The following is a 26,544-nucleotide window of genomic DNA, read 5'->3' as shown; positions in this document are numbered from 1 at the left end:
CACAACTGAGCTCTCCTTTCTGCTCAGGATTGCATAAGCATATGCAGGGACATCACCAAAAGTTTGCATTTTGACTTCTACTCAGAACCGACGCCGAGTGACCAGAACTATCAAACAAGTAAATCCCGCCTGGTTGCAGATACCGTGACCACGGCCTCTGACGTTCGCAGAAGTCATCCTTAGAAAGGACTGGGAGTTAAAAACAGAAAAGCTTGCCCTTAGTCACTCTGTTTACAGTACCATAAAAGCCTTGCCTATCAAGTCTGCTGCAAGGGCGGTATCCAGACTGGCTGATCTCCTACCACAGCCTTAGGCCAAGCCAAGGAAAAGAGCCATGGGCCTTGAACGATCTCAAACAAAATACCAATGGGGCAAAGTTACGTTTAGATATGCATAAACAGCAGTCACACACTGAGGTGAAAAGCAAGCTACAGGTACCTGACGTTGGCCCTAACTCCACATTCCCGACTTGTCCCCACTCAGGCCCTGACCTCGCTGTCAGCATTCCTCAGATGAAGTCTGGCAACTGTTTTGCTTTTTGGTTTTAAATGTGTAGAATTCAACATTCCTTTTGCTACAATCAGATACTCAGTATTTGTGTGGGTTTTTTTTTGTTTTTTTTTTTTGTTTGTTTGTTTTTTGTCTTTTAGTCCTGCTGAAACCTGCCAGCAGCTACTACTGGCTTCCAGCAATCCAACAAGGGAAGACTCGAATGGCCCTCAGCACCCATTTCCTCCACTATTTCATGGGATCAGACAACAAAAGCAGAGCCAAACAAATTTGTAACCACCCAGAGGTTACAGCTACCTGTCCCTGAAGAAAATGAAGGCCATTCAAACACTGTTAGCCCCCGAGCTCTTCATGAGGGTATGCGGAAAGGCTACCAGGGATGTAACAAGTTTCAAAACAAAGAAAAGGTACCTACCGAAGGCAGAAGGAAAAGCAGTCAAAACAGAACCGAGATGCGTGGCTTTTTACATTTTGTTCCAATACATGCTAAGAGCAAACAAAGCATTTTCTTTCTATGTTCAAAGCATATTGTAGTGATAAAGGACTTATTATTCTTAGACGAAAGAATTATTTAGACTGGATGACGGACGATAAAACTCAGCTGCCGTACCACCAGCTACTCCTCCGAGCCCCTGCTGCCTGAGCCTTACTCCAGGATGCCACCGTTGCCCTACTGCTTGTAGGATCAGCTAGAAGTCCATCCCTTTCCTCTGTTAGCCTCCTCCAAAATGGATTTTGTTGTATAAATGACACATAAATGTGACAAGTTACGCCGTTCATCGCCATTCTGCACTAAACTTCCTAAAAGGACACGTGTACACACATTGTCACTAAAGATGGTGACACTAACAAGACAAACTGAGCAGTTTGTTGGTCTTCCTCCACCTATTGCCCTTGTCTAATATTGTTCATGTACCTCAGGATTTTAGGCTGTGAACCCCATGGTCTTGCATGTCTGCAACTGTCTATCACCAAACAGTCAGTTTTATTAAAAAGATCTCTGACATAAAACCTACATCTCTTAAATTCAGCATACGGATTCAACAGCTGTACATAAGAGAAGTGAAAACCTTCAACTGTTGGATAGAATTGAGCACTCAATGCCACCCAAAAAAAAAAAAAGAAAAGAAAACACCACAGGCCAAATACATTACACTTGATTACTACTCGACACAAAAAGAATTTGAAATTCGATATCCTAGAGGGCACGCAAAGAACTGCACAGGAAGGAAGTGCTGGCAGAGCCTTCCTGTACCTAAATAAAATGCACCAATACAGGAAACGGCAGGCAGCATAATAGTCTTTAGTCACACAGGCCCCGTACTGTGAACTTCCAAGACCCCCGAAGAATTATATGTGTAGGGGGAGGCATGGTAGGGCCACACAATGGAGAGATTCAGCTTCCCAGATTGTACTGATAACTCCACCGAGATAAAGGGGATTGTTCAACTGAGCAGTAACTGCTGGGCTGGGCCTAGTGGTGGTGGTGGGTTTTGGTGTGTTTTTTTATTTTTTTAATAAATCGCTTTCTTTGATATAGTCAGCTACAGTTTTTAAACAAGTAGCAAACCATTTTCATTTGATTAACTTAAAAAAACACAGCATCGTTGACTGCAAGTCCATAAAGCACCTCACGTCTCCTCGTTGTTGGAAAAGAAAACTTGCCAACAGCTCCGCTGTCATTCACTCCAACCGGAGCTGCTACCAGATGGCAAAACCAACAAGTTATCTGATGAAATCATTCAACGTATTCAAATACCCTGGCCGCCACAAGTGCCAGTAATTATCAAGGAAATAAACAAAATTAAGCTGTAGAAATGCAGAATGGCCTAATCCTCAATAAGTAAAGAACCTACACGAGTACGGAGGTCAATATTGGCAGGTTTCATTCCAGGAGGGGAGGACAGCCTGTAAGCAGCACGGATTGCTAAGGAATAATGCAACACAAACTGACAATGCCCGGAATGTGGTGTGTCACCATCCAGTTTATTAGTGGAATGCAAATGATAAAGTACTTATGGTAATTACTTCAGAAGTGATGTTGAAAGGGTTAGCAGGTAAAATCTGCTGGAGCTTTGGGAAGAAGTCAACCAAGCATCAGAGGAAAGAAGGCCGGATCAAGTTGTGTCTACCCAGCAGCACAAAGCTTGCTGAAGATTTGATAATTCGCTAGGAAATTATCTATAGCAGGTCCTTGATGTTTCCAAGGCAGGACAGGAAGGCTGCGTTTTAAGAAGCATCAATTATAATAGTTTTACTGTTATTATGAGAGGGTTAGTTCATGAATCTGACAAACACTTTGAAACGCAATTATTATACTACTTAAGCAATTCAGAGCAGATTTAGGAAACGTGATGGAGCCTTCGTAACGTGACACCCCACCACAGCAATGCCAGCTCGTACAGAAATGGGGAATATTTTTTTTTGTAGATGCAAATTACAGAGTGGGTGGATAAGAGAAATGCAAACTGCAAAATCATACAGTAAATAAAAACATATATAAACAAGGTGACAGCCTGGTAAGTGCTTCTCTTTAAAGAGCAATCAAATAACAATCCCATTTTCCTTCCTGGACAAGCTCCTTTGAAATAAGGAGGACAGTGATAAAAAGAGACCCAAAATGAGTTTCCAAGTGCTCTTTCTACAAATTAAATTATTGATTGTATTTAGCGATTTGAATTTCTACAACACACTTCAGACCTGAAGAAACTGCTGCTAATAACGCCGTAACTCAGCAAAATGATCCCGAGACAGAGCCGAACACATCCGTCCCTCCAGTTAGATGGTACTGGCATCGGTAACATCTTCATCCAAATGTCTTTGTAATGACTCAATATTTAAACATCGCTCTGCCTAACAAGCTTCTTCCTGACTTGGGGAAGCAGAGCATCTCCAGGCCTCGGTATCCCTGCCGGCAGCATCCTCATTACATCACAACTACGGGAAGAAAGAGTTGCAAGAGGAACGAGCTGCGAGTTCACCTCTGGAGATCTGTGTATTGTTATAAAATGGAGTCCTCCAACACGACGAGCGTAGTGGCAGCACCACGACTGCCCGGCACGGAGGAGAGCCGTGGAGGTGGCACCGCGCTCAGCCCAGGGTAAGAGGAAAGAAGAGCTTCGTGTCACAGCCACGGGGCTCCTCCAGGCAGCTCTGGGAGATGTGCTTCCAGCTCTCCGCAGCTGAGGAGGGGACTTCTGCCATGCAGAGGCAGACAAGTGCAAAAAAGAAGGGGCTTCAGAGTGTTCTCATGGTCGGAGACCCCAAAAAGACACCTATGGAACTAAACAACTGAAAGGGTTTAAACACGGGGGCAGCAGCCTTGTCACCACCTTTTCTCCCATAAAGACAAAATATATTTTTAGTATTTAGGGAGGGGGGTGGGGAATCCTAAAGCTGTGCTTGACCACCCTCTGTATCTCACTGGTTCTGCTCTTTTGGCAAAACCCGCTCATCTTCCCTGCAGTAGAAAAGCTGTGAATTAAACAATGAAATTAAGCAACTAGCACGATTTCAATAGCCTGTTTGTCCTACATATGCACCACTAATTGTGTATCGATGGCTGAAACGCGGCTCAGTTTTTCTATCACCACCGCCACGGCAGCTCACACTCACAAAACAGAATTTCATCCCGAAAATGAAACGCACAGCCCCGTCTGCTGCTGTCAAAGTGCCTTTAAACGCGAACAATCACGGGGGGGGAGGGAAGTGAAAATGTTTTGCCGTAAGAATAAAGAGCCAGCATATCAAACCACTGCCACAACTTTTTTTTTTTTTTCCGCTCAGCTAAGTGATTTATGGAAATACAGGCAAATCGGTGCAGCCCTGCTGAGCAGAAAGGTTACCTAACAGACCCGATCGCCCTCCCTTCACGCCTAGCTGTGCCTTCCTATTTTAAATGTACCCACACGGGCTGAAGTACAGTCCGCCATAAGAAGTGCAAGGAGTGCCCTTGAAAAACGTCCAGATTGCAGCTAGTGCACAAAGGCTCTCCCTGTGCAAACAGGGCACGAGAATTCCTTTCTCGCTCTTGACCCGGCATCAGGTGAGGGGATTAACTTCCCAGCAGCATCAGAAGGCACGGCGTCGGTAAGAAACGAGCAAAGTTTGGGAGCCGAAAAAGAAGGCTGAGAATCAATTTCACAGCTGGTTTAGGGGAGGGGGAAAAAAGAAATGGCTTGGGTAAATCAGGCTGGATGCTCTGCTTTGAATTTCTCTTCCCCTAAAGAGTGGTGGGCAAGGCTGAAGAGCTCTGCTGGAGCAGGCAGGCAGGAGCAGCCGGAGATGAACTGCCAGTGCCAGGAGACCGGGCGGCATCCACACTTGCCTGGCCACACGGCAGACGACACTGCAGATTTCCCCTCCGCTCCCCAAAATCAAAGCCGAACCAGCATCGGGGAGGGGGGGAGGAATTATTAACCGGGAACTTTTTGTTCCTTAAATACGCCACCGAGATTTTTCACACACACCCCCCCCTCCCCTTCCCACACCCCTCTCCTTTCCATCCCCTTCTGCCAAAAGAGGCCTTGGGGGACGCCAGGACTCACCATATCAGCCGGGACGCCGCTGGACATCTTGAGCTCCCTCCGAAAAACCGATTTTAAATTAAAAAAATAAAAATAAAAAAATAGACGTAAAGGCAGCAAAGGTCCTCGTCACCACCGGCGGTGCCAGGTAGGGCCGGCAGGACCGCAGGGCGACATGGGCTGCGTGCGGGGCTCCTTCTGCCCGCACACCCCCTTTTTCTTGCCTTCCTTCCCTCCCTCCCTCCCCCCCCACGCCTTCCTCGCTCTCCCTGCTCTTCTTCCTTCTCCCCCGCCGGATAACGAGGGGGTGATTCACGGCCAGGGCTGCCGCGGCCCGGCCGCCTCCTTCATTAGCGCCGCGGACACCCGGCGGGGCGGGCAGCTCCTGCGGGGGGGAGAGTCCAGCTGGGTCCTGAGGGGATAAAGCCGGATCCCGGGGGCTTAAATCGAGCTGGATCCGCGGGGCCGAGCTGGATCCCGGGGGGTCACCGCCAGCCGGATCCCCTCAGCGCTCCGCGGGGACCCTGAGGGGCGTCCAACGGCCGCCGCCTCGCCTCAGCTCAGCGCTGCGCTCGCATCGCCTCCTCCTCTTCCTCCTCCTCCTCCTCCTCCTCCTCAGCCCTCCCTCTCTCCCCCGCCTCTCCCCCCTTCCTCCTTTCCCTCCTCCCTCCCTCCCTCCCTCCCTCTCAGCAGCCGGGGGTGCCGCTCCCTCAGCGCGCTGCCCGCCCGCGGCCGCCCCCCGCCATCTTCGCCTCACGGCGCCAACATGGCGGCGGCGGCCGGGCCCGGACAGGGGGCGCGGCGGGAGGGGGGGGGTGGAGGGGGGGTCGGTGCCCCCCCCCTCTCCTTCTTCACCCCCCCCCCCAATCAGGCGCCGCGGCGCCGCGCGGCATCATGGGACTTGTAGGCGGGCGGGCGGGGCCTCCGCCTCATGGCCCCGCCCCTCTCCTTAGCAACCGTTGCTAGGGCGGGAGATTGTAATTAATCATAATCACTATTTCATATACATACAAATAAATTGTTCGATTTTCCATCCCATATTAACAAATCGAAGCCTGCACGGCATTCCTTGGTAAAAACTCCCCATCACGGCCAGTGGTTTATTCCTCATCCCAGCCCCTCAGCGTGCCATAAAGGCCGTGCCCCGTGAAAAATGCTTCCCACACGGACAAAAAAAAATACAAAATAAAATCGCGCTCAATGTGCACATCTACCCAAGGAATGAGTGGGCCTCTTGAGAGGGATATGTGGAGATGTGTTCGTTTTCCAGCACTGTAAAATTGTCCAAGAAAAAAAAAATCACAAAAATCAAGTAGACAGAGCTTGTGGCAGATGCTGTCTGGTTCCTTCAGGGACAGTTCTCATGTAAAACCACAGGAAATTAAGACAGAGTTGTTCCCTTTAATACTAAAAGTTGGAAGCTGTCTTTCCTCTTTATGACTTCCTACTGAAAGCAACAACGGCAACCCCACTGTCCCCTCCATCAAATTTATCATTCTTTTCTTCAGGAACAGCTACAGAATAGCATGAGGCCGTTGACTGTAAAAGGCAGATTTGACAGCAAACATCCCAGCTGAATGCCCAGGAAAAGAGTTTGGGGGTCAATAAAAGAGACCTGTGCTATCACGCTGCATGACTTTGGGCACGTCATTCCCCAGGACCTCTGCTTAGAGAAGTTGTTGAGTTGCTGTCTGTGGAGACAGTCCAAACCCAACTGGACGTGGCTGTGGACAACCTGCTGTGGCTGACCCTGTCTGATGCACCTTCCAAACTCATCCCTTCTGTCACAGTGTCTTGGTGACTGTCCCCTGACAAATGTTTTTGTGGTACCATCCATAGTCGTCCCCAACTTCAGTCAGTTCTTCAAGCCACCAATAAGTCTTGTGTTTGTGGCAATAATAGCATATTGTTGAAACATTATTTACATTTTTCTCCAATCAGATATCCTTGAGGGACAGAGAAAGTGTAAGGGTTCCTCATTTTTTTCATATCTTTTCATAAGGCGTCGAAATAATAATACTCACAGATGAGGGTCAAAGGGGTGAGCTCTGGAGGATGTCTCCCATCTGACATAATATGCCTCCCTGGGCACATACGTCTGCCTGGTTATGGCAGTGACAGATTGAAGAATTATAAATAGGTCTCGCTGAACAGAGTTTATACTTAGAACATTATCAATAAAAATTCCTTATGGAGTTTTAACTGTGTGCCCAACAGCTTAAGTTTAGGTGGACACCCGAGCTCTGCTGTGAGGCAATCCTGCAGACCTAGCAGTTGCTCCAAGCAGACCACAGCCCCGTACAGGTGCCTTGAGATGATCCCAGGGTGATTTAGGAGCTGCCCTGCCCATGCCCACTGATAGCAGGGGCAAGAGGATAGGCACAGTGTCTGCTTCTCAGGCAGTACAGCTCCCAGCTGTCTGCTCCTGTAAGCTGAAATTGGTGGCAACCCAGAGTGATGTCCTTGTCCCTGCCGTGACAGCTGAGGAGAAGGCAGGGCAGACAGCAGGGGTGAGTAATCTTGCACAGCTCACAGCTTGAGCTGCCAAAGGTTATATGGAAATACCCTTCGATCGAGCAGGGAGAGTTAGGGCACCAACAAGCACCGGCAGACTGGATGAGGGGTCGGCCAGGCAAGGAGGCAGCAGCAGGACACATCCACTCCATGGGAGATGGCTTTTTTGAATTATTTAGCCGGATGAGCTCATCTGTGGTCCATAAAGATAGGCACATCCATAGGGCAGAGCCATAGGACAGAACGCAGAAGACACAGAGCCTAAATCAGCGTGATTTCGTGCTTTCTGTTTTCCTACCCCTGGCTTAGCAATCTGCTAAAAGGAGGATCAGGACTTCAGACAAATTTGAATCCACAATTATAAGTGCAGGCCAGAATGCCTCTACATTAGGCTCCACACAGTACAAACACATAACAAAGACAGAGTTTCTGTCCTGAAAGGTTCACAGTACTGTGTTTACTCTACAGTTGACATTTGTATCACATTTGTGTGATTTTTTTTTTTTTCTCCCAGCTCTCAGCTCTGATGACACAACACAAACGAACGGAGGACCCAGCACAGCTGGTACGCACTGGAGATCGTTTAAGGATGATTGTGTGTTGGGCAAATGAATAAAAAGAAAAGCTGTACAATGATCCTCGTAGGAGTAGTGCGGGTCCGTGTACTGCACGTGACAAAAGGGATGAATTCCCACCAGACTTGTGGAGGTGAGGTAATGGATTTGAAATACAGTGTGGTTGAGTATAAACCAGAAAAATATCTTTTTCTCTTTGGCTTGCATTAAGAAAGGCTGTTCTGATAGCATTCATTTCACGTTCACATGGAGAGGAAATGAGAGTTGTGGTCAGCAGCAGTCGGCTGCAACAAGGGACCCTGCAAAAGCGCAGCTATAGCCTGCATATGGGACCAGCTTGCAGCTCAGCACTGAGCAAGCGCTGCAGGCACACAGAGCTGAAAACAAACCTTTCCCACATCCAAGGATTGAGCAAAAGGGGAAGTGCTGTTTGAGAGAAGTGCTAACAACATGGAGAGCTGAAAAGGCTATTCTGTTTTGGGGACCTAGCCCTGTACTCAAACACACAAATCTTTCCGCTAACTCTCCCTAGCAGAACTGGCATGTGAATTTAGCCAGCCAGGCACAAAATCTTTTATTGGCATTGCTTTGGCAATTTGCAGAGGAAAACGATGGAATATACTGCTGATATTTTGCTCCTCATTTGGAAAGCATGGCATGGCATGACTGGATGAGTCAAATTTTGCAATGCCGTATTTGCATTGATAAAATTTGTACCTGGTCTCTGCGGGTGGGTTGAGGCTCGATTTTAGTGTTTCATGACCATCAGTACTAGTTGAAACCTGACTCTGCACTGAGACATGCTTAATAGGAATAAAAGGCCTGTTATTCTAAATCAGATTAGTAGTCCAGCCAATGTGATATCCTGTCTCCAGCAGTGGCCAGCATCAAATACTTCAGAGACACACACAAAACCCCGCAATGGACAATCACGTTATAATCTGCTTATTTGGTTAAGTTTCCACTGCTGCCAAGGATGTAGGAGAGACTGGTTTATGCCCCGAAGCACAAAACTTCATGTCCTTTATGGCCTTAATAGCAGAATAACCCATCAATAGCATGTAAAAATGATTGCCATTTTTCGAAAGAGCGGTGCTATCTCCCGTCAGTTGTTACTGCCCGGGCTTGAGAACATGTCGAGCCTACACTCCAAGACTGACATTAAAAGCTTTCAGCCCCATAATGTACTCCAGTGTTTTTCATTTGATGCAGGCTGCGAACAGGAGCATCTTCAGGAGAAGGAGCACGCAGCGATGACAGAAATGAAATTTCTCCCAAGGCAAGAATATCCATGGCTTCTCGTTTCCCTGCAGGTTTTTCAAGCAGCCTGAGAAGGTGAAAGGCTCCCGAGACAAAGGGTTTAATTCTCCGCAGTTTGGCCATGGGACAGATCAGGATTCCTTCCCTCTCTGGCAGCCACAGAAGCAAGATACCCAGGGCAGCAAGGAGCACACAGGGCTACTCAGCAGGATATTTTTAATACCTTTGTATAAACATGTGGACTTTTTTTTAACTCTTGCCAAGCAAAATTCACATTTAACTCGGTGCCTCTGTAAAAAACTCAGATTTTGTGTTTGCAAATATATTTTTTTTCCTTGCTAAATTGATTCTTTTCCATTGATTTTTGCCTCTTTGGTTCTTCTGAGTCAAGCCAAAACAGCATGGGTGTCCTACCAGCCCCTCACCTGATGTCAGCAGACTCCTGGGAATAGCATTTAGTGGTTCTCACCTGCCCCAGAGCCAGTAGGGATAGCAAAAGGACCTTTGAGGTTTTGTAGAGTTTATAATACTGCTGGCTATAATTGTGGTTTATTTATTTACTTTTTAAGTTACTTGTCATGCTGATCTTGCTGGAAAATGAAAACACACAGCTATTTTAACTCACACTGTACCCCTGAATGCCGCAATATGCTTTAATGATTTATTCCCCCACTTCTTGATGTAGTGTCCACACACAGTTCAAGATGATTGGCAACAAGCAAGCAATACCAGAGGTTATTCTTGGCTTGGCCCATGCAGCGAGAGCTGGTAGGAACAGTGCTCTGCCCGTGTAATGGGTGTAGCAGTAGAAAAGGAGATATGACGTATCAGTGTTCCAGGTACTGGTGCCATAAATAGCACTGGGGAAATCCTAAGAAGGGGTGAGGATTGACAGGGGAAGGTACAAAGGTGGAATGAGGAGGAAGGAAGAAGAACATGAATGAGAAGTTCCCACGTGTATATTAGAAAGTGCTCAAGTCACCAGCGTTCGTCAACTACCCATAAATCTATGAACTAACAGATACATCATCTAGTCCATATAGAAAAATAACCCTGAAGACGATTGGAAGTTCCTTTTTTTGTGTCATAAATAAAAACACAGGAAGGAGAAATTGTAGCAGAGAAGCATCCATTCCATCCATCCTGGATCCACTTCCTGATGACAGGGGAAAGCTAAGGAAATATTGAAATAACACTCAACTTCTGAACTAGAAACTTGAATTTAGCAAAGGATTTACAAAACATAGCAATAAAATTGTATTTCGTATCTGGAAATCAAATGTGTGGGAATTAAAGATTTCTATACAAATAATCAGAAGAGTGGTGGCAGCAAATGTTATTAAAAGCTGCTGGACAAGAAGGATAAGATGAAGAAACTCCAAGTGTGCAATGCGAAAGTAAATGAAAGTTCTTCAGAAAAAGGAACGAGAATCTGTGACCTTGGGGAATGGCTGTTGCAAAAAAATGAACTTTGTGTTAAAAATTGTCCAGAATATAATTAAAGAAAAATACACAGAGTACATACAAATATGGAGAAACATTGGAAAGAGGGTAGTAAAAGACCACCAGAGATCACACTCGGTCCAACCAAGGATGAAAAAGGAAAATAGCATTGTAAAAATGGTAGAGAAGGCACCTGAAGCTCGTGCTGCCTGCCGGCCCCCAGCTTTCCCCTCACTCTTGCAGGAGCCACCGAGCCTGCGGCGGAGCACAGCCCATTAGCCGAGACCTGGAGCACCTCCGCCTTTTATCGTCCCTGCTTCCTGCTGACTCCAGCAGGTTATTTTTTACATTAGCACATGCAGAAGGTTACGTTCATTTATATATTATTTTTTTTTTCCGTAAGGGTCTCCAGTGGGAAGCTAACCATTAGCGAGCTCCTGTTATAGCTCATATTTACTATTTATAAAATTAGTACCAAAAATACTAAATCGAAGCACAAAAGTCTTCTTGCTCATGTGATTTCCGAGCCTGTTGTCAACACTGCTTTAGAATTCTTCGTTTTTTTTTAATTTAAGGATCTTCATATGTCCCTAATTTAAGGCTGTTATTTATATGTGTGTGTGTGTGTGTGTGTATATACAAGCATATGTTTATATAGACTCTATATGTGCCCATGCGTATTAAACCTCTGAACATTTTTCAAGCTAACTGTAGCACTCAAATAAATTGCACTCAAATCTGATTGTCCGCTACTTTAACTGAAACAAAACCCGTCTCGGCATTTGTGCTGAGGACATAATTGTTTTTTACATACATTACGCCATTGTAATAGAACATTTAATCTGACTTCTTTTCTATCGCTCGCTGGTCTCCAAACCAGAATCAATATCTGAATGAACCACTGTCTAGGAGCACTATTTTTAATTGGCTAAAGAGATTGCCTGACCTTTGGTAACTGGTTACTGCTGTTGGGGAGGCTCTCCACGAGCAGCAGGGCATCGTCTAAATATAACGGGACAATGGCCTCATGTCATCTATAGGATATGGAGACACCACCGTTTTGTGTTGCTTTTACTTTATTACTATACATGCTAGGCACAATCAACAAAGACTTCCTGAGGATGAATGTTGTCAGTATATGAAACACTGAATAACTGCTTTTTGTTTCACTGAATGGTCCCCTTTCTTTCGGATTTAAAGGGGAAAATACAGGAAAAACAACTCTGGGGAATGGAGTCTCGCATATAGGAGATTTTGTTTTCCAGTGGAGAGACTTTTGGCTGCACTGGGATCTTACATTAATTTTATAGGAGTTTAACTCCGTTGACGTAATCTGAATTATTCCTCTTTTACAATAAGGTGAGAGAGGCACTGGGCAAATTAATAGGAGCATGAATTCCACATAATTTACAAGGTCACAGTCATCTGGGTCCTGAATGCTGCCAGTGTTGGGATTGATTTTTTTCTCTATTTTCACTTTCTCTCATCATGACCATAAAACCCAAGAGGGCCTGATTTAATTCCAGCCTCCCTTTCTCTTTCCAGTCCCCAGGCCAACATGTACTGTAATAGGTGTTTGTGTAGTATAGCCGAATACTCCCAAAATAGCCAGCACTAAAAGTCGTCTAATTGGTTTACTGTCAGCAAGAGACTTGCTAGAGACAGCAAGAGAGCAGCAGAATCCGAAAGACTGAGCAGAAAAGTTTCGCCACGTTTGAGTTGGTAATACAGGTCTGTAGTCACCTGCGTCTGGTAAAGGGCTTCCTTATTTTTTTATTAATTTTAGTTTTATTGATTTATTTAAATGACTCTAGCTAGAAGTTAAAGGAAAGGAGAATTCATCAGACCTCAGCTGTGGGTGCAAGCTGTGGGCACAGCAAGTTCATGAGAGGCAACAGTGGAAAAGTTTGTCCAAGTGACACCACATTTTCCGATTTCCTTTACCAGCCACTAAGAGCGGGATTCCACTCACCTGAATAAAGTCTTCTAGAAATGTTGAATATTTACCCTAGGCTACTTGTCTGGCTTCCTTCTGTCATTGGTGGAGCAAGGTGCATCCATCACTTTGGCATCTTAGGTGACACTCTTAAACTTTCTTTGCTTACTGTTGGACAAGCCAGAACAATTCTAGATTGTTCAATTTTTAGCCAGATGAAGTTAACCAAGGTGAATCTCTCTCCAGTCTCTCCCACTTCTCCCCAGCAACATGTAGTTTTCGGCTCCACGTGCCATTTGCCTGGAAAATGAACTATGATTTTGTGCTGTGCTGCACCAACCCACCAAACCTTGGCATAACTCATGCTCCAAAGCGCTGAGATCTAAAGCCAGGGATGACTTGGTCATGCAGGACCTTCAATGTGAAAGTAAGGCTGGAGTCAGTGGGTACAGGATGAGTGAATTTCCTAGCAGTAAGCATGTGCAAGCACACTGGTTACGTACTTAAGCAGGTGCAAAACTTTGGCAGGATCCAGGCTTAAATATGAGCACCTCGAGGCAAGAAAATGTTCTTCTTTTGTTTCCTTTGCAGAGCAAAACTTGCTATTGTCACTTAATTAACTCGCTTTTCAAACTGATGAATGGTGAAGTAACGTTGGAAAGGTTACAACCATGGCATCACTTAAAACACTTTAATGCAACGCTGGGAGAAGCCAGAAAGTGATAGACTGGCTGCCCTGCTGTGTCAGGCTTCTCAGTGCTCACGGGGATTCCTTTGGGGTCTGTGGCATTGGATCCTCGTGGCTGCTCTGAAACTACATGGGCAGAGTCCACTGCATCCTCTTCCCAAAGGATCCTTATCTACAACGCTGAGGACACGGTGCAGTAGTTGATCATTAAAGGCTTGGTCAAGGAGAACAAGAACAGAAAGGGAAAGCTTGGGCAGAGCACGTAGAGATCTCTTCTTCCTAGCTTTAATAGGGCATTTAACACGAGTACATTTTCTAGCTCACTGTTGCAAATTCCTTTGTAGACGCAGCAAAAGGCAGGTCTTAAACAGAGACTGGTTGCACAGAATATTACAGAGTATTTTCAAGAGCATTAAGTGCGCCACCAAAGAGAGATCTTGTTCACTTCTCCTGCCCTTTCAGTGACAAATGACTGCAGTAAAATTGAACTCCTGCTTTTCCTTATTTATGAAACACCTCTTCCCTTTTGTATGAAAAACTAATTTTCCTGCGCTTTAAAAAGTGTCTAAGTGGCAGCTGAGAAAGCATGAGAAAGGTTTGCATTAGAGTGGAGGAACAATCCAAGCACTGTAAAACAAAAAGCTATTCAGTGGTGGTGTTTTTTTTTTCCCTAAAAGAAATGGAATGAAAACTGTCATCAGATTAAATTGTTCTATTCCTGATTATTGTATATAGCGCGATGAAACAAAAAATGCATTTCCATTCTCGCTTTCATGGGCAATCTATGCCTGCAAACCTCTTGATAAAGAACTTATTTTCAAGGAAGCACATTTCTGCGCTCTGTCAGCCATCCAGCAGAGCTCTCACGCTGCTTTGACTTTTCCATCGCCCAAGAGTATCAGACCTTTACAAATTTTCTGGGATCCCAGCAAATTTAACAACACAAGAAAATCCTTCTAGGGATTGATTGTGGACGTACAAGGTTTCTGGCACCACGTATTGCTTGCTTGCGTAGATGTAACCAACAGGCAGAACCTACACACCGGTCTTGAAAAAGTGCCGTTTAGGCAAAATAGATGTTATCCGTCATCCTCCCCACAGCTGAGACTGGAAATGTATCACAACTGGCCCCATTTCTTCAGGAAGGAACTGGTCTTAAAGAAGTCAGCTTAAATAAGATCAGCAAAGCCATCTCCAGCGATACCATCTGGTGACTCTTAATCACATCCAGGCGTAGAACGTCGCAAACATGAGTCAGGTTAAAAAAGGCATGAAAAAAACAGCGAGAGCATGGAAAAGCAAGAGTATTAAGTTAGAGTAGCTTGCAGCACAGGGAAGAGCAGCAAAGAGGAACATGTAACTAAGCAGTCCATGAGCTCAGGCACTAGGGCAGAACAAAATGCAATCGAAAAGTGACTGCAGCACTGGAAAGAACAGCATTAGAGCTGAATTTGAGTAGCCTCCTAACGCAAAGGAAAGGAAAACAGCTTTGTGATGAAATTTGCAGGTGCCTGCACAGTTGAAGTTGAGAATATTCATAGATCCAGAGGAAAATTCGCAATGTCTGTAAACAATACACGAGATAATCCATTATGTGAAATTTGTTTTGTTAATAAGAGATTCTAACCCTTGGAAATCTGAAAAAAAAATGGGTTGAGGCAGGATTGCATGGGGCAGACTCCCTGGTGCGGCACCCTGACCTGAAAACATTCCTGACAGGAGGCATCCCCTTTGGAAAGTCCCGGGCAAGGGGCTCGTCCTCCTGCCTAACACGGTGGAGCCCATGGAGCTGGGTCCACAAGAAGATGTGGAGGAGCCCATGGAAGTGGATCCACCTCGGCCACATCAGACCTGGGACTGCCCCGGCAGCGCTTTGCTCTGTGCCATGAGGGAACACCGACAGCTTCGCAACAGGGCCTGGCCAGCTCCCTGCTCATCGTCGCTCAGGCTCCATCCCAGGCATTAGCTTGGGGCCACCAAACACCCGGCAAGAAAGATCTCTTGCTGATTCTCAGGGGCTGTGTGAGTGCTTCTTTCCCATCTGCCAGCCCTTGTGTGAGAGGTGGCATCCCTTCTGCACAGAGCCTCAAGGAAGAGCACAAGAGAGGACCCAGCTCCCTTCAGACTGCTGCACTGGGGTGACAGGAGGAGTCCCCAAGTGCCACCACCATGTGCCTTTAACATCTGTGAAAATAGACCAAGGGGTGAAAATAGGAGTGTGTAAGCGATTATAGGTGGCTAATTTCTTATATTAGGTGTGAGTTTCTGTATCTGAGTAATTGGTAATGACAGACATGGAGAAGGCTGAGGTACTCAGCAACTTCTTTGCCTCTGTCTGCACTGGTAGATGGGCTTCCCAAGTCCTTCATTTCCCTGAACCTGTAGATGGGGGATCAAAGTCCTACCCATTATAAGTGAAGAGCAGGTTCGAGACCACCTGATGAATCTAAACAGGTACAAGTCTGTGGGGCCTGATGACATGAATCCCAGGGTCCTGAGGCAACTGGCTGATGGAGTTGCCAAGCCTCTCTCCATCATAGTCAAAAAGTCCTGGCATTCGGGCGATGTCCCTGATGAGTAGAAAAATGGAAACGTCATGCCCCTACTCTTCATCAATTAAAACAAAAAATTGCACAAAGAGCACTACTCTTCAACAGTTAAAACAATTAGGATACATTTCTTCTCAGCAAGAGCAGTCAGGCACTGGGACGGGTTGCCCAGGGAGGTGGTGGAGTCACCATCCCTGGGGGTGTTCAAGGAGAGGTTGGACGTGGTGCTTGGGGACATGGGTTAGTGGGTGACATTGGTAGGGGGGTGGTTGGACCAGATGATCTTGGAGGGCTTTTCCAGCCTTAATTTTTCTATGATTCTATGATTCTACTTTCTGATTAAAACACACCCATTCACCAACACCACCCTGCCCGTTCTCGCCTCTGCTTTTTGTTTTGTTCTCATGCTCTGGTGCAGGTACAGATTGGGAAGATAACAGCCCAGCCCAGAGCTCAGCATCATGTGCTTGTCACGGCTGTACCGGCACCGAAGCGTCCCTTCCCTGCCTGGCGAGACGTGACAGCTCTATGTGCCTCCTGACACTGCACAAGGACGTGGAAGAGCAACCCTTGTACTTTCTGTATTTCTCTTTTTTTTTTTCTTCTTTTTTTTTTCTTCCTGCTGTTGGTGTGCATCGTTAGCTTCAGTTTCATTTCACTGACTGCAACACTGTTCCTTTGCGGTAATGAGCACCTGGGCGACGCATCACAGGACCACTGTATTGGACGACGTCTACAAATAAATGAACTCGCTGACTTTTGCATTTAAGCCCTTCACTCAAACCTCTAATCTAAAGACAGGTGTTTTCTTAAAGTGGATTTATGTGCCAGCAAACGTACAGAAGCACTGGACATGTTGGTAGAGACGTGATCTCTAGAGGCTGAGAAATTGAGAAGATGAAAAAGGCAAGCTCGCATGAGATACAGGCTGATGGTTTGATGGGAGTGGTCTTCCCATTTCAAAAATATCTTCCAGTTAGTTTAACAGTATTTGATGCAATGATTTATAGGCTTGTGAACAAGTAGCTGAATAGTTTGGGCAGCGTGTGTTTCATCCTGTGCTGAATAGTTTGCATTAAGCTGCTGGAAGCGCATGCACATCCCTTCATCGCCAGCCTCTGTTCTCATACCTTTTCTTTCCTTCCTCTGGCTATAATCCAGCAAACTATTTTAGCACATGCTTAATCCCAAAATCATCGCTAATCCCAGCCTGTGCATGTGTGGAAGCTAAGCACAGCCTGAAGTACTTTGTTAGCCTGTGCTGGGCCTAATCAGCTCCCTGGGGGATCCCATCCCCTCCAGGAAAGCCCACACTAGGTGTTCTGTGATGTGGGGTGGTATCCACCAGCCAAGGGCATGGAGAAGAGATATCTTTTCCCTATGGGCATGAAGCCACGCATGCTGCAACCACAGAGGTCAGGCTTAAGAACCTGTTGCGAGGACTAAATTCACGAGATTCGTTTGCTCTTCAGGTGGTCAGGTCTGAGTACCAAGCCCAAATGCTCTGCTGGATTCCATCTTAGGTGTTTCAGCACAGTTTCTTTCTCTTTGTGAGGTCTGTAGTGTGGTAGCTTTGGGTTCAGCCCTGGTTTCTCCCTCTCCTTTCCATGCAGCTGTGGAGAACAGGGTCTGTCAGTCACCAGTGGCCCTTCTCTCCTGCAGGAGGTGACAGGATCAGCTGTAAATCCCACGGGGACAGTGCCTTCCTGCCTGGGACCTTGGCTCACTGCTGGTGACTTTGTGTATGGCAGAGCAATATATGATGGATGTCATTGCTGTGTATTGACCATATAACTCCTAGGGTGAGAGCCCTTCCTCTTGCTGGGGAACAGCAGCTCTTGGAGAAGCTGAAGAAAAGTACTGATCAGATAGACAAACACAAAAATATATATATACACAGATATACATTAAAAATAATATACGTGCGCATGAGTAAAAAGGGTTATTTCTTTTTCCTGAAATCCCCTACCCATGAAAGCTAGGGCATCTGGGCATTTGGGGTTCATTGTAGAAGTAGTTTTCATGTTTGGTGGAGTCTTCTGGTAAAAGGAGGGCATTCGGGGTGTTTTAGTTAGAGCTCAAAATCCTCCGGAGCCCCAGGGAAGTTTTATAGCTGCTCTCACTCTTTGTACAGAATCAGATATACATTGTGCAAAATAAAGCAGAGACGTGTACAGTTACTTTTATGATAGGTTCAGCTTGACAAAGTACATTAATAGAGTTTCTTTGTCCTTGCACAGGACAGGTTTGTTGTTCTTCAAGCACTTTTGTGAGCAAATGAATGCGTTAAATTAGGTCCTGTAGAGACTTGTTGGCAATTTTCAAGACATGGCATAATGAAGCTTGTTTCCAGCTCTGCAGGGATAGCTTCTTTTGTTAATCTACCAAATTAAGTATTGGGTAGGCTCATTGAGTTAGCAAATGGGAGAGGAGACATCAAAACCCCATTCTTTTACCCTCCTGCTCCTGGCCCTGTGACAATCCCCTCTGCCCCGAAGGGGAAGCAGATTTGTGTTCTGAGGGGTGAGTACGACCCTTTTCCAAAATAAAACCCATCTCAGATCAAACACCTCCAGTGAACTACAGAGAAAGAAAAGCAAGAGCAGAGGGCCAGCTACGTGGGCAGCTGTCTTCAGAGGGATGAACCAGGTTTTGGCAATCCATTTCTCCTCTCACCAGACAAGCAACCAACGGGACTAACTTGGATTAGATACCTGCCTCCTGAAAAGATAAATTTAAATTTATTAGGTGAAAGGGACCCAACCTTAGCTTCTTGATCTTTGGACAAACTGAGTAGATCTGACTCCCCCAGCAGAATCTATTGTTGCTTTTCAAGAAAAAAAAAATTAATGTTTTATCTCTTGCCAGATGGTTTTAAAAAGTGGTGGGCTCTTGGCCGGGATGTGGTACCACAGTCCTGCTGCTGCCAGCACATTCCTGCTCTGCTGAAAGGCCAAAAAAAAAAAAAGGAAAATTCCCCCCCTCCAGCAATGGGGAGCCTACAGCTAAGAGCAGCAGCATGCTCAAGAGATTTTGGCCAGTGCATCTGAATAAAATAACCTCTGTAATATTAGAACAGCAAAATACTGTGCTGCTTTTAGCACAACAAGGCACAGCAGCAGAGTGATCCTTGCTGGAGCACCGTGATACCTCCGCAAGAGAGCCGTGCTGAACCTACATGAGGTTAATTACTGGAAACACTCGTGCTACTGATGTGATTTCACTTGAACATTATGGAAATAATGGTCGCATCTCTATGGGGCAAAGTCAATGAAAGGTCCATGGAGCAGAGCCCCAGGTAGCTTGTGTACCCTTTATAGCAGAAGCTGGCAGTGTCTCCTTTAGGAGAGCTAAAATTCGGCTCGGAAACGCAGGCAATAAGAAACGCTCAAAAGCCACTTCTGGTACCCGTGTATTTACGGCTTCTCATTTTGAAGCCAGAAAGCACTCGTGCCTTTTAACAATCTAAACACACACAAAACGGAAAATGCAATTGCTTAATTTTGCCATGAGACCCATGCACAGGAACCCGTAAGGAGCAAACTCCACATTTCACACCCACAGCAGCCACACGCCCAGCCCAGCTTTGGCTCCTAGCTCTGTCCCCAGATGACTTCTGGCTTGGATGGCAGAAGCCTTCTTTTGTCACCTGCAGGCTTGTCCTTGGGCTGCAGGAGGAGAGGGGAAGGAGAAATCTGTGTTAGCATTAGGAAAAGTCTTGCTAGAAAGTGAGTGCGGGCATCCATCTCTCTGGAGGCAGCAGCAGAAGGTCCACAGCCACCCCTACACTCCCATCAGGGCATGAAAATGAGAAGGCAGCGGTGGTGGGAGCAGATATTCCCATTTTTTTTACTTTTTTACATCATGCCCCCAAAGCAGCATCCTCATGCGCAAAGTCATTGCCCCTCCTTCAGCATCGCCAGCTCCTGCCATCACCGTGTGCCCTGTTCATAATGCCAAGGGAGGCAAGATATCCTTACACTCTCTAGCTTGAACAAAAGACTGATTGCTTCTGACACTGGATTCCTGTGCCTGATAAACCTCTGACTTTTCTAACTTGAATAAGTGGTGTAATTCATAGCGGACCTGATCGTGGTCAGATTGAGCTGTTGTCATCACAGCGTCGTTCAACACCGGATAGGAAGGTGACTGGGAAAAGCTGAAATTAATAGCGCTTTCATATGGCTTTCCTAAAAGAGCCTGAAGAAAAAAAAAGCTGTAAGTGCAGATGAAATATTGCAGTGTCTATATGGAAAGGATTCATGCTGCCATTTGCTCTCTGGTTCATTATATTTGCTTTCCCCCGCTCCTCCACCCTTTACTGTAAGGCAGTAACTTGTCAGAAAGCTCTTCTCTGTTGATGTTTCACCTCCATTTCATTGGCCCTGACAATCTGCACTGACTTGGATAACATTTAGTCAAAGAAAATGCTGCGAATAAGATCAAACATTCTTCTATTTGACTGAGCGCTTCAAAGCAAACCAACAATATGTGAAATACAGTTCGTACAATTCGGTGTTCTTCATTTCGTTGGGCTCCTAAAGGCACTGCTTGTGAAAGGAGACATTGCGCAAATCCCGAGCGAGCATATGGCCACCCCGTCCTTTCGAGGAGACAGCCTGAATCTGTGCGATCCCACTAATGACGGGAGCAGCGCCTAATGGCAGGTGTCACTCATCCCAAGGTACCACGCTCCTGGGACCTCTCGGTACATCCGTGACAGACAGATTAGATATTTTCTGGAGAGGGTTACGTGGCTGCTGGAAGAAAGCCCTAGCTGGGAGGAAACAAGGAGAGAAAAGGAGTGGGGAAATCAGATAGAGCCTTTCCAGCTCCTCTTTCCGGAGCGGATGATCCTCCTGCTCAGGTATGAGCCGTGTCTGAAGCCAGCTGATAAAAGGGGGAGCCCCCTGTGCCTATGGGGGATGCCTCCCAAACAACTCCTCGCCCCTCTCGTCCTTGAAAATCGGAAGCCGAAGAGGCGCAGGGGGCAGCTCAGGAGCCCAGGCGCGTGCTGCTCTCATGGAGACCTGCTCTATATCTGTGCCTGGCCAGCGGCTCAGCCTGTCAAGCGGAGAAAAGGCTTTTCGTGCATTTCTGGGAATAGTCACAAGGTCACTCCGCGCAGGGAACGGGGTTTGGATCCTCTGCTGCAGAAGTCCTTCATCTTCTGTCAGCCGAGGGCCACACGAGACTGCAGGGAGGGAAAGATGAACGGGGCACGGCCCCCAGGAGAGCTGCTGCAGGAGGCTGCCCAAGACATCGTGTCACAGCACACATAATGCTGCTCGAGTAGAGCTGGGCAAGGCAGCGGCGGTGCTCTGGGGCCCATGAAACTGCTCCCTGCAGCCTCCCCGGGATGGCAATGATGATGAATGATGCTGGCTGTGCTCCACAGGCTGCCCAGCCTTGGAACAGCCTCTGCACCTTGCTCCTGGATGCTGCTGAAAGCTCCCGGTGCTCCAGGAGCCTCCTGCTGTGTCTCCACGGCCAGCCCCCTGCCTGCAGCATCTCCCTTCTCCTCTCATTTCAGGATGCTCCGGGAGAAGGCAGAAGGTGCAAGGCAGCCTGCCTGATGCCTTTCGTCCTGATCTCAGCGTCCAGAAAGGCAGGCATGAACGGACACACTCCCCAACATTAAAAAAGCATGTAAAAAAAGTAAATAAGTGACCTGGAATTGTGAAGAAAGCGAGAGGAAACGCAGGGTTTGAAGTTAATTAGCCCTTGAACTGTCAGGCCCAATTACTTCCAGCAGGCTCTGACATTTCGAAGATTAATTAGGGAGTTAGCTGTCACATCCCACCAAGGGCCACCATTGCGCTGGAGAAGAGCTACCTGCTCTCTGCACACAATGCCTGGAAATCTTGCGATGTGAAATTGTATCCAGAAGCTAATTGGGGACCTCTGGTAAAAGCTTTCGGATTATTTCACTCGTCCAAGGAATGCAGCGTATTTACGTGCTGAAATACAACCGGCTGCTCCAAGGGAAAGGTTTAACTGATAGGAGGAGGATTTTAAATACTTGAAGCTCCTGGGCAAAAGGCCTTTATATCCATCTGTTCCTTCTGCAACACTCTGATTACATCCAGTATGGATTATCGTAGGCTGCTCTACTCGCGTGTGTCCTCCCCAAAGAGATCCGAGCATGTTGCAACACACCTGGCCCTGCGATCAGCCTCCCACCCCATCTCACAACAGCATCCTCCTGGTGACGTCCCAGGTTCCTGCACTCTTCTCAAGGTTTCGCCAGCCCCAGCCACTTTCGGTGCCCCCAGCTCAAGAGACACAATGAAAAATGTCTGTCTGCATTGCAGCCTTAGGAGTTTTTTTTCATAAGCAGCTCCACAGACAAAAAAAAAAAAAAAAAGAAAACCAACCCTCCCTGCCTCAGAAGAGCTAACTGTAAAGCACCGAAGTGGAGAGTTGGGCAAAGGCTTTTTTATAAAAAAGAAAAGAAAGAAAAAAAGTGGAACAAAAACAAAAGGAAGGAAAAGAAAATGAAAACCCATTTTAGACACAGAATGGTTTCTGGCTTACGGCCACGCGGATATTTTTAACATGTCCATCAATACCGTCTCTGTGCACAACAGAGCTGTGAATCCGTATTTGTGCCTCCACTTCTCTCCCAACGACCGGAGGCTGTGCTGAAAAGAATAATTTGGTCTGAGCTACTTTTATTTTCCTTTATCATCGGGGCGTACTTATGACATGAAAGCCGGGCTGTGGAGAGTTGGGGCAAGCAAAAACCTCTCTTCAAAGTCTCCTTAGTACGTTCTTCTGAAAAGCAATCCGTCTACTCCCAAAACAGGTGGATTCACCTTCCAACAGCCATAGCAAGACCCTACACAACCCCTCTGCTTCCATGGGGCCAAACCCCACAGTTTAGGGGATGACTGTGGCCAGCACTGATGTTGATGGGAACTGGATGTGGGCTTGCAGATGCCTTGAAACAGGAGGGATGGGCTCTCCCTTTCTTCTCCAAGTGACCTGTGCAAGGTGACACCCAGCTGGCAACCAGACCAGGAAGCGATGTACCCCAGCCACAAGCCTGCTCCTTCTCTCATGCTTTTCTAACCATTTCCAACCCTACCAGGAACAGATGAGCTGAAAAAGAAATACCTGAGATTCCAGATGCCTGCTAATCTTCTGCACCATCAATACAGTAGCTGTAAATACCTGCTGGAGCCAACCCAAGGCTGGTTTGCCGTTTCATCTTTCAAGAGCTTTTTTAAAGCCAAGAGAAAAACTAGTTCCTCTACAGACAGCAGTTAATCATTAATGGTATGCACAAAAACATAACATACTTGACCCTTTGATGCGCTAGAAGGAGCAGGTAAGTGCGGGCTTATGTTCCCCCTAGACAAACCTGCCTCGCTGGGGGAAGCAGCCAGCTGAAATCCCCAGCGCCCCATGAAGGAGGTTGCATTTGGAAGGCAGCAGCCGGGTGCTTCAGGGCTGCTCGCTTGTACCTCTGCCTCCTAAATGCTGAGTCATTGATACGGTTCTCCAGCGGGGAACTGCTGAGTCAGCATTATTTTGCTGACGCACTGACTTTGCTTTCGGAGGACGGCGGGCGCAGGGCGCAGCAGAGGAGCTGGCAGGCGAGCAGGACCCGGTCCTCAGCCTGGTCCTCGCATGAGGAGATGCTGCCAGAGGGACGTCCTGTCAGGGTCTCTCAACCCACTGAGTCCCTTCAGCTCCTAGGGTTAAGGGCATGGTAGGGTGCGAGGCACCTCACACGCCTCAACCCTTTATTTTCCAGCAATAAATGGGGCAGCACTCCTTCGTTAGGTTTTTCTCACCGACACTTTCAGAGAGCATCCCGTTTCACCAGATGTCCCATCAAGTGCCTTGCAGCTTTGGGCACATCTTAAAAAAAAAATAAATAAATAAAACATACTAAATAAAAAAAGGGAGTTCCATTTGCCTGATTTGCGGTGGGGCTCGGCCAGCCCCCGGCTCCCACAGTGGCGGTGCCACCTGCTGGCCGCAAGTTGCTTGGGGCCAGGGGCTCGCCAGGCCCTAAGTGTGGCTGCCTCGTGTGTCTTGGGTTTGCTTTATTATTATTTTATTTTATTTTATTTTATTTTATTTTATTTTATTTTATTTTATTTTATTTTATTTTATTTTATTTTATTTTATTATTTTATTTTATTTTATTTTATTTATTTTATTTTATTTTATTTCAATTTCATTTCATATTTCATTTCATTTCATATTTCATTTTATTTCATATTTCATTTTATTTCATTTCATTTCTTTCATTTCATTTCTTTCATTTCACCTCATATCATACCATTTCTTTTCCTTTTTTATTTCATTTCACTCTTACTTATTCTATTTTATTGCATCCCAGGCCACACTGTCTGGGCGTCACGATGCCAGGCAGGGTGAGCAGGGCGGTGTGGGTGGGAGCTGCAGCACACCCAGCTATCAGTTCCCAGTGGGAACTGATAAGTATTTGGGAAGTGGAGCTCCTTGCAGGTGTGAGAGAACATGGTTTTGGGGTGGAAGGGGACAACACTGGGTGGGAGGATACTCTTTCTGCTCAGACCAGCAGGAAGGGAAGGTGGGCGGCATGGCCATGTGGGCACGATGGGCACACCTTCACCTCCAGACCCCAAAAGCCGCAGGGACCACGCAACGCACCCATCTGATGGGCTGTGATCCCCAGCAGCTGTTGTCACCAGGACTTTGCCCTCCAGCAAGTGACCTGCCCAAAATCTCACATGGAGGCAGGGTTGCAGCTGGGGTTGGCACAGAGGAGGTAGGAAGACACACTACTTCCAGAATTAGGAAGTTTTGATCCTCTGCAGTTTGCAACACACCTTACACCCAGAGTCTTGCTGAAGGTGGTGCGATGCATGGAGCTGTAGCTGGGGGGTGAGGAACACTCTGGCACAGCAAATATTGCAGTTGCTTATTCAGAGCCAACGGTTCAGAAAGAACCACATTATATCCTTGTCTCTAAATTGGAGAGATGTGGATTTGATGGATGGACCACTTGGTGGGTAAGGGATTGGCTGGATGGTCGCACTCAAAGAGTTGCAGTCAGAGGCTCAATGTCCAGGTGGAGATCAGTAACAAGTGGTGTTCCTCAGGGAACTGAGTACTGGGACCAGCACTGTTTAATGTCTTTGTCAGTGACATGGACGGTGGGATCAAGTGAACCCTCAGCAAGTCTGCCAATGGCACCAAGCTGTGTGGTGTGGTTGATACACTGGAGGGAAGGGATGCCATCCAGAGGGACCTGGACAGGCCTGAGAGGTGGGCCTGTGCGAACCTCATGAAGTTCAGAAAGGCCAAGGGCAAGGTCCTGCACCTGGGTTTGGGCAAGCACAAATACAGGCTGGGTGGAGAAGGGATGGAGAGCGGCCCTGAGGAGAAGGACCTGAGGGTGTTGGTTGTTGAGAAGCTTGACCTGAGCCAGCACTGTGTCCTCGAAGCCTGGAAAGCCACCTGTGTCCTGAGCTGCACCAAAACCAGCATGGCCAGCAGGGTGAGGGAGGGGATTGTGTCCCTCTGCTCTGCTCTCGTAAGATCCCACCCGGAGCCCTGCATTCAGCTCTGGGTCCCTCAGCACAAGAAGGACAGGGTTAGAGTGAGTCCAGAGGAGGGCCAAGAGGATGGTCAGAGGCCTGGAGCACCTCTTCTGTGAGGACAGGCTGAGGGAGTTGGGGTTTTCAGCTTGGAGAAGAGAACGCTATGGGAGACCTTACAGAGGCCTTCCAATACCTAAAGGGGGCCTACAGGAAAGCTGGGGAGGGACTCTTTGTCAGGGAGTGGAGTGATGACAATAGGACAAGGAGTAATGGCTTTAAACTAAAAGAGGGTAGGTTTAGACTAGGTATAAGGAAGAAATTCTTCCCTCAGAGCGTGGTGAGGCCCTGGCACAGGCTGCCCAGAGAAGCTGTGGATGCCCCATCCCTGGAGATGCTCAAGGCCAGGCTGGATGGGGCTTTGGGCAACCTGGTGTGGTGGGAGGTGTCCCTGCCCATGGCAGGGGGGTGGAACCAGGTGGTCTTTAAGGTCCCTTCCAACCCAAACTATTCTGTTACCCTATGAAATATTAGATGATAAAGTGCATATAGGAAATCTGCAATCCAGCTGCCGATCCTCTGGCAAGACAGAACCCTACAGAGGGTTATAGAGGGGCTGTACTGCCATGGGGGTGGTGAAAAAAAACAGGCTCCTTCTTCCACCCTGCCTGGAAGTGATGCTCACCTGAGCATTGCTGGCATCATGGCACACACTCACGAGCTGCGCCTCTGGCAAAACATTGTATGAGCCAGGTTCAGGCCTGGAGGGCAGTGACACCTTAATTTTGATGGAATGATATCCAGCACAGAGTCACAAGACAGAAAACAGGGGTGTGGGGTGGGTATAAACCGTTTAATGGCTTGCGTAAGGTGACTGAGGAAGCTGCAAAGAAGAACTTGCCATTCTTGGCTGCTTGCCTGGGGCTTGTGTGCAGCTGGGGAAAGAAGAAGTGAGAGGAAGGGCTGCCTGCTGGGGTGCTCGAGGGAGCCATGGCTTTGCTAGA

The 26,544-nt window shown here is 47.1% G+C and overlaps 1 protein-coding gene across 1 annotated transcript in view; it reads right to left on the bottom strand.

The window, feature by feature from the left end:
- The window catches only part of UBL3 (ubiquitin like 3), a 53,698-nt gene extending 48,009 nt beyond the window's left edge, over positions 1 to 5,689 (bottom strand). The window contains exon 1 of the mRNA XM_005018181.5: positions 5,058 to 5,689. Within this exon, the coding sequence (XP_005018238.1) occupies positions 5,058 to 5,084 (27 nt within the window). The 5' untranslated portion in view covers positions 5,085 to 5,689. The remainder of the gene's footprint in view (positions 1 to 5,057) is intronic.
- Positions 5,690 to 26,544: the final 20,855 nt, after the last annotated feature.

This window comes from Anas platyrhynchos, chromosome 1 (genome assembly GCF_047663525.1).
Source record: "Anas platyrhynchos isolate ZD024472 breed Pekin duck chromosome 1, IASCAAS_PekinDuck_T2T, whole genome shotgun sequence".
Taxonomy (NCBI): Eukaryota; Metazoa; Chordata; class Aves; order Anseriformes; family Anatidae; genus Anas; species Anas platyrhynchos.
Note: the sequence above shows the minus strand (reverse complement) of the source record. Positions and strands in the feature narration are given on the sequence as shown.